The sequence below is a fragment of the Podarcis tiliguerta genome (assembly GCF_965153285.1).
Source record: "Podarcis tiliguerta genome assembly, chromosome: 18".
NCBI lineage: Eukaryota > Metazoa > Chordata > Lepidosauria > Squamata > Lacertidae > Podarcis > Podarcis tiliguerta.
In genome coordinates this window covers 7,488,885-7,497,337 of record NC_139551.1, presented here as the reverse complement: position 1 = coordinate 7,497,337, position 8,453 = coordinate 7,488,885, and the positions used below count along the sequence as shown (strand labels likewise).

The 8,453-nt window shown below is 49.1% G+C and overlaps 1 protein-coding gene across 1 annotated transcript; it reads left to right on the top strand.

The window, feature by feature from the left end:
* Positions 1-4,212: 4,212 nt before the first annotated feature.
* On the top strand, positions 4,213-7,978 carry LOC310668258 (vomeronasal type-2 receptor 26-like; the record flags this gene model as incomplete). Its single annotated transcript, XM_083421282.1, has 4 exons — positions 4,213-4,229; positions 4,766-4,949; positions 5,947-6,073; positions 6,760-7,978. 4 exons carry the CDS (start codon positions 4,213-4,215, stop codon positions 7,656-7,658), a joined length of 1,227 nt encoding a protein of 408 aa, XP_083277408.1. The 3' UTR covers positions 7,659-7,978.
* Between the last annotated feature and the right edge of the window lie 475 nt (positions 7,979-8,453).

Below are 8,453 nucleotides of genomic sequence, written 5' to 3'. Positions count from 1 at the left end.
TGGGGGGAAACCTATTCAAATGAAGGGGAATCCCGGGGAATCCCGCGGGGCTGCGTAGCCCCGCGATGGTGCAGACGTGGGCGTGAGCCCGCAACCCCACCCCCTCTCTATGTCGGGAGTGGCTTTGCGTGGCAAGACCCGCCCCCTCCCGCATAAGTAGAAATAAAGACACAGACAACAGAATTAAGGTTAATGGGCGAAAATGGCCACAACTTTATTGATTACAGGTAAGAGAGGTATTGGCATTTAGGCATTGGCCCTAACCAACTATCCGGTCTGACCGGGAAGGGTTAAACACCAACAGGGGGAGCCCCCCGAGATGTACATCCGTAGGCGCCCCCCCAGGGGTTACCGCTCGGGGGCGCGCTTTAGGCCCTAGCCTCCGTAGGTTTCGGACGAGGCGACGCCCCTCGGAGTCCTTTAACGAACTACCCTTCATGAAGTGGGGGAGGTGATGGCGCTCCTCCCCCCCAACCGATTTGCATGACAATACCCCTGCCAATGCCTAACCGCCACCGAGCTGAAGCTCGCCGCCAATACCCTCATCATACCTGTAACCAATCCCTGACCCCCTGCGCAATGTCAGCTAACCACAAGTCATTGCCCGCATCAGAAAGATGCACGCCATCCCCACGGTATAGTGTCTCGTCGCTAAACCGGATGCCCGGGTGGGTAATAACCCGACCGCCCATAGCGACCACTTTGCGAGCCACCGCACGCTCCAACAATCTCCTGGCTTTGCTGACCGCCACTTGGTCTGTGGCGTCGCGCCACCAACGCCTCTCCAAAAGGGATGACCATATGATGTCCAAGGTTGGATGTGCATCCCGCAACACGCCCAGGTCGTTAATGATATTCCACCTAAGGTCAACCGCATTTCTATATGCCAAGTCGTTCTCGCCTAACTGGACGATGAGTGCATCAGGAGCGCCCTCCGCAGCAATTTTATTGGACACCGTCGGGAGGAATTCCTGCCAGCGCATACCCCGCCGAGCCACCCACGAAATCACGACCTTAACCTTGCCAGGGGGATATAACTTGGCTCGCCAACCGGTAGCGTATGATCTCAGCTTGGCCCAGTGGACGATGCTATGGCCCACGATCCACAGGCGCACCAAACCAGTACCTGAAAATATAAAGCGAGAGAACCAGGTAAGGGAAGGGCGTGTGACGCAGGGGGGGGGGAGGGGGCATTAACGTGACTTCCTGATGTAACCCTTGTACGCGTTTGACTTCCACCGGCCAAGGTCCATAATACGCTCTGCCGGTAAGCCCATGTGGACGGCCGTGGTTGCGGCCCCAATGCGGAAGGAGTGAGCGGCAAAATTATCGGGCGGGAGCCCCAAGGACGCGATCGCCTTGCGCATCACTCTCGTGAACTGGTGCTTGGATAAATGGGACCCGTCCGCATGTATGAAGAAAGGACCCCCGATGTTTTGCCTCACAGACAGGTACTTCCTGGCGTCCTTCACTGGGCAGGGGCCGACCTTATTGGTCGCTTGCAAGCGGATAGTGGCCCCTCTGCCTAGCTGGTCCGTCTTGGAGCTGCGTATTTTCAGCAAAACTTCATCCCTACCCATGACAACGTCCCCTAAGCGGAGGCCCTTAGGGGTGCCAACCGGCTGTTCCTCACAAACCACTTCGCTTATGCGCAGGGCGCCGAAGAAGGCGAAGGAAAAGGCTGCAGAGAATAATCTCGCCTCGTAGGGAGACCAGCAGATGGTTCTGAGCTTTGTGCGAATTTCGGTAAGAAGGCCCAGGGTTATCGGTCTCCTACGATCTTGGCTAGGAGGCAGGGCCCTGCGCCAGCCCTCGAGCATCTTCCTCACTACAAAGTGTGCACATGGGTCGCAGGAAAACAAGGTTTTTGAAAAGAATGATATTGCCGCGGAATGGATATTTAGCGTTTTGGGGGCCCTGCCTAGGTCACGAAGGTAAACTAGGTATTCTATGACCTCCGCCTGCGCTGGAGCCCTGCCTATTTTGAATAACCCCTTCTTTTGGCGAAATGCCGTGAAATCCAACCAGGCCTTGCTATAGGATCTCAAGGTTGATGGTGCGATAGCCGATAGTACTCCCTTCAAAGCTTCTCGCTGCCAATACTCCAGAGATGCTCCGGAAACGGTTGCGGCAGCGGCTGCGCATCCGGCGCTAACGTGCGAAAGCGATCCATCTGGAATCGAGACAGAGCATCGGCAATGTTGTTATCGACACCAGGTACAAATTTAGCAGAGGCGTGCAAATTAAGCTGAAGACACGATAACACGAAAAACCTCAAGAGGGACGCGACCCTGGGGGAGCGGGACGATTGCCTGTTCAGCACGGACACCACTGCTTGATTATCAGTCCAGAAGCAGACCCTGCGGTTTCTAAAATGATCTGCCCACAGGTGAATTGCAACCACTATGGGGAAGAATTCCAGGAAAGTTAAATCCCTGAGTATAGGTTTGCCTTGCCAGTCCGAGGGCCAACGCTGCGCGCACCACTGTCCCCTGAAGTAAACCCCGAAGCCCAGGGAGCCTGCCGCGTCGGAGTGCACTTGGAAATCAGTTTGCAGGGCCATGTGATCTTGCCAGAGGGAGATACCATTGTATCCGTCAAGGAAGTGAAGCCAAATCTGGAGGTCCGCCTTTACTGTCTTAGGGAGGCGCACCCTGTGGTGCGGCGATTTTAAGCCCGCTGACAGCTTGGCTAGCCGTCTGCAAAAGGGGCGCCCTGGGGAGACCACCCTGCATGCAAAGTTCAGATGACCGAGAAGGGACTGGATTTGCTTAAGGGTGACCTTCCTGAGGGGCAGAAGCTGAGAAATAATCCCCTTAAGGGTGACCAACTTGTCTGCAGGCAGCCGAGAGGCCTGGGCCACCGTGTCGAGCTCTATACCCAGGTAAGTCAGGGTGGTGACTGGGCCCTCGGTTTTTTCCCCCGCGAGAGGAACGCCCAGTTCCTCCGCCAAGGCCTTGAAGGCCTGTAATGATGACAAGCAGTCGGCTGCGTTCCTTGCCACAAGAAGGAAATCATCCAAATAATGACTGATACCCGTTACACCCGATCTGAATTTAAAAGCCCACTCTAGGAAAGTACTAAAGGCCTCAAAGGCTGAACAGGCAATGGAGCACCCCATCGGCATCGCCTTGTCTATGAAGAACAGACCCATGAATTTGAAGCCCAACCAACGATAGTCGCTGGGGTGGACTGGAAGGAGGCGGAATGCTGACTCGATGTCACACTTCGCCAAGAAGGCACCTCTACCAAAGCCCCGAACTAGCTTTACGGCCTGGTCAAACGAAGCATACTTTACTGTGCATAGCTCCTGGGGTATAGCATCGTTAACTGAGGCACCTTTGGGATAGGAGAGGTTATGAATCATCCTGAACTCCCCGGGGGCCTTCTTAGGGACTATACCCAAAGGCGAGATGTGCAGCTGTACTACAGGGGGTAAGGTGAAAGGCCCAGCCACCCTTCCCGCCGAAATCTCTTTTTGAATCTTTTTCAAGGCGATGTCCGGCCTCTCAAGCACTGACTTTTGATTCGGAGGGCAGTTGGAGTTGGGGGCGAAGGCCACCGGAATTCTGAAGCCCTGGGAGAAACCGTTCTCCAATAAGAGGGCCGCTTGCTTGTCTGGGTAATGATTTAAAAGGGGTCTTAACGCCTGCAGTTTAATCGGAGAGGGGGCCAGGGTCAAAGAAGGGTTAATCGCTGAAGGCCATTGTGACAGATTCTGGGAAACCTCAGTAACGGGTCCCAGCTCCGCCACGGGAGGTGTTTGGGGCATTGGCGGGGGCACCCTGATTTCCCTGCTGAGGGTGCCCCCTACCGCCACGAAAGGGCTGCTGTCTGTTTTTATAGCAGGAAGAGGCTGGGTGACCGCCCAGGCATTTTTCGCACTCATGCAAGTACTTACAGGCGGTGCGCTGACATGTGCCCTTGTTATAATCCCAACATTGCTTGCGACGCTTAGGATCCACCCTACCCGCCTTAGCTACCTCGTGGGGTTTCTTCTCAATGTTGGGGCCCTTTTTTTTTTTTTTTTTTTTTTTTTTTTTTTTTTTAAGGCTGCTGCTGCGGGAGAGAAAAAGGGGCGAGCCAGGGGCTGCCCCGTCCTTTTATGGGGCTAAGGACCGCCCCCTGAGCCAGCCGATTGGCTGGCTGGGGGGAAACCTATTCAAATGAAGGGGAATCCCGGGGAATCCCGCGGGGCTGCGTAGCCCCGCGATGGTGCAGACGTGGGCGTGAGCCCGCAACCCCACCCCCTCTCTATGTCGGGAGTGGCTTTCTAAATCAACTGAAAAAAACGCAGACAAGAAATAGCACTGTTTATACCCCACACGTCTTTTTGGGTTGCCTCAGCACTCTGGGCAGCTCCCAACATAAAGAAATTCATACTAAAATATTAAACATAATAAAAATTCCCGATATAGGATTGGATGCCTTGTGGGTTGGATAACTCCACATCTGCCAACATTTCTCCATTGAAAATAGGGACATTCTAAGCAAAGTTGGGAAATTCCAGGATCAAATGAAAAACTGTCTCTAATTCAGGGACATCCCTGGAAAATTGGAGCACTTGCAGGGTCTGTAGTAATAGAAATGGCTGAATAGGAATTCCAGTCTACATGAGATACACGCAGCCCGAAATCACAAGAGGTTGAAGTGAGTAGGACTGAGATATCCATCTTGGCTTCCCGTTTTCTTAATGCTGCTGTTTTCCCCTGCCATTCCAGCTTCACCCTTTCTTAAGAGAAATCCGGTGTCTGAATACTTCCAGGGGCAGGCTGTGCTTGGATGAGAACTGGGAGCTGCCAGCGGACTTCGATATTGTGAACTGGGTGATGTCTCCCAATAAGTCTCGTGACCTTGTGAAAATTGGGAATATAAGGAGAGAGACGTCTGCTGGCATAAAGTTCACCATTAACCCAGAAGCCATTGAGTGGAACAAGAAATTCAACAAGGTAAGGGGAATCACAGAGAGGGGAGGCTAGGAGATCCTGAATATGTTTTTCCTTAAACAACCACTGAAAAATGACCATATCAGTTTGCCCAATGGTGTCTTGACCGTCAATAACAGCTGCAACCACCACTCCTTCTTTCCACAGCAGCTGAGATAGGAGGGGAATTTGTGGTGCTCACAGAAAGGATAGAGCCCATAGGTACTCAGAGAAGACACCATCTATTTCCGAGCCAGACTGAGAATTTAAGGATTCTGGACAGAATCTTTAACCGAATGGACTACGTAGATAAGAAGAAAAGGGAAAGCCCCTAGTTAAAGTGAACTATTGGGCTTTCATACATGCAGAAAGATGGAAAGTAATTTATTTTAGAAATGATAATTACTGAGTTATTGTGGATTTTTTAATTTGTGTAGTAAGCTCACTTGTAGATGTTGCAAATGTTAAACTATTGTATGTGCAGGAATTGAGAAGTGCACAGCTGTTGGTGAAGGATGCGAAGTTTAAAAAAAAAAACCATTGTAAAGTAAGGTTAATGTTAAGCAATGGCACATGAACTAGAAATAACTAGGGAAATACATCAGCAACAAGAGGAAACCTTGCATGCCTCAAAAACAGAGTGAGGGAAACCAATATTTGGAAAAGTCATATTAAATGTGTCTTAATAAGCGGTTGAGAGGTTATCAGAATCCTGAAATTTGGGGAAATCACCTTTCAGACTCCATTGCCATTTTCTTTGAAGATTTATTAAGCAGGGAAGCAGGTAAACGGAGAAGAGGAAAGAGAGTTCTGTGGTGCAAACCTCAGTTGTCCTGATCAACTTATGAAGAACAAGATATTCTGGTCACCCCAATAGTCAGTGGGGGGTTGAAAGGACCCTGATGAGGGGTCAAAGGCTGCAGTCCAGAGATCCATTTGAATTCACTCTATGAGTGAATTACATACCCACAAATACTCCTAATTGTTCCTCTTTGTTGCACCTTCTTGTCTTTCTGGTTAGACTGTACCTCTTTCCAGGTGTACAGAAAAATGTCGACCTGGATATGCCAGGGTGGTTCTGGAAGGAAAGCCCGTTTGTTGCTATGCTTGCGCTCGGTGTGCGGAAGGGACCTTCTCCGCCCAGGAAGGTGGGTGACGCCAAGGTGGAAGGTATTTTGGAGAGAGTAACCACAGGGCAGAAATCCAGTCTCAAACACTTTTTGTGAGATTTCTGCAGACATTGGGGAATGTGGCTCCTTCCTCGACATCCATAGGATTAATCAACTTTATTACATCCTGGAAGGGCGTTGAAAGGAGTGGCCATAAGGAAGAAATTTCTGGGGTGGAAAGTGGGCAGCTGTGAGAGGAATGCCCACAAACAGTCCTTTTTTTATGTTATATACCAAGTCACACCAAAAAGGAAATAATTTTGATATTTATAAAAAAATAATGGACAGGTGATGCAAACCAGCAAATTTTTAATAGCAAAAGCACAAAAAATATAAAGAATACTTCAGATGAAAATTATTACAATATAATCAATGGACTGTTTTGATCTCACTACTATGAACATTGCATGGAAGCAACAGAAAACTGCATTTAAAATGTCGAGTTAAAGAGCTGTTTCTTCAGGATTAGGCAGGATCCAAAAAAAATGCAGTTAACAGAAGTGGAGTGCTCATTGCTACTCAGTTTATCCTAGATCACAATGTTGCTTTACCTATTATAACATTCTTTTTTCCTGAGGTCCACCACAGAGTTTTTCAAAATGTAATCGAGTTCAGATCATTAGGGATGTAAGTGATGTTGCAGCCACTCTTTTTCTCTTCCTCAGATGCAGAACATTGCACCAAATGCCCAGAAGATCACCATTCAAACAAGGACAGAGATCAATGTGTCCCCAAGATTACCACCTTCCTGACTTATGGAGAATATTTGGGAATGGTTTTAGCTTCCGTTGCCCTCTTCTTGTCCTTAACAGCAGGCATTGTGTTGGGAATCTTCATTAAATACAAGGAAACTCCCATAGTCAAAGCCAACAACCGGGACCTCTCCTACATCCTGCTCGTCTCCCTCCTGCTTTCCTTTTTGTCCTCCTTGCTCTTCATCGGGTGCCCAAGGAAAGAGACCTGCCTTCTCCGACAAACGGCCTTCAGCATCATCTTCTCAGTTGCTGTTTCTTCTGTCTTGGCAAAGACCATCACGGTGGTGCTGGCCTTCCTGGCCACAAAGCCCGGGAACAGAGTGAGGAGATGGCTGGGCAAGAGTCTGGCCAACTCCATTGTCATCTCCTGTTCTGGGGGGCAAGTTCTCATCTGCACCATCTGGCTGGGCTCTTCTCCCCCATTCCCAGAGCCGGACATGCACTCCCAGCTGGGAGAGATCATCCTGCAATGCAACGAAGGATCTGTGTCCATGTTTTACGTTGCCCTCGGCTACATGGGCTTCTTGGCTGCCACCTGCTTCACGGTGGCTTTCCTAGCCAGGAAGCTGCCTGGCTCCTTCAACGAAGCCAAGCTGATCACCTTCAGCATGCTGGTCTTCTGCAGTGTTTGGGTGTCTTTTGTGCCCACCTACCTGAGCACCAAGGGCAAGTACATGGTGGCCGTGCAGATCTTCTCTATGTTGGCCTCCAGTGCTGGGCTTCTGGGCTGCATCTTCCTTCCCAAGTGCTACATTATTGTGCTGAGGCCTGATCTGAACACAAAGGAGCACCTGACAACCAGAAATTAAGGGGACATCTGATTCTTAAAACATTCCATGTTCCTGATGTCCAGAAGTGCATAAAGGAAACACACCTGCTCATCCATGTTGCTCCTTCTCCACCTCTGAAAGAGATTATGTTCATTCTTAGCCCAACTTTTATGTAGTCCTGTTCACATGAACAGGAAGATGGGAGGAAATGTTTTGCTACCTTGCTTTGCCAAGGATTACAATGAGTCCTGGTCTACTGCCCTTAGTTTGTAAACTGTTATCTTTTAATAATTTTGTGTTTTGGGAACTTATATTTATCTCACAACAAGATAGTCTAGAGGGAGATAGGAGTTAGGTTTTTTAGTCTTTTTTTTTTTTTTTTGCTATTAAGCATATCTATTCTGATATTCAACAATACTTTCTAGTTATGTCATTTCTAGATATTCAAATACCTGTGCTCCATTTTCTACCGGTATGCTGAATCATTCAGAAGTTCACTTCACATCATTTCATTCTCCTAAACATTGTATATTAATAAATTGAGAAATTCATTTAAGTTCTCTTCCGTAGTCTCCTGGTTTAATTTCTGTATTGTGCAAGCTCTGCTCCCTGTTCCAAAGAGTAGCAACTGACCTTAGCCAAGCCTTGACTGGAGTAGAATGGATTTTATTGCGTTGTCCAGGATATGACACATTGTGCACTGATGTTGAGTGGATCACCAGATTACGAGTGAGCCAGCAACAAGTTTAGCATTGGAGGGAATCAATGAGATGATGCCATAGTTGTATTCCCTGCCTGCCAAACTTTTTAAGAGGAGGCATCTTATGCTCAGTC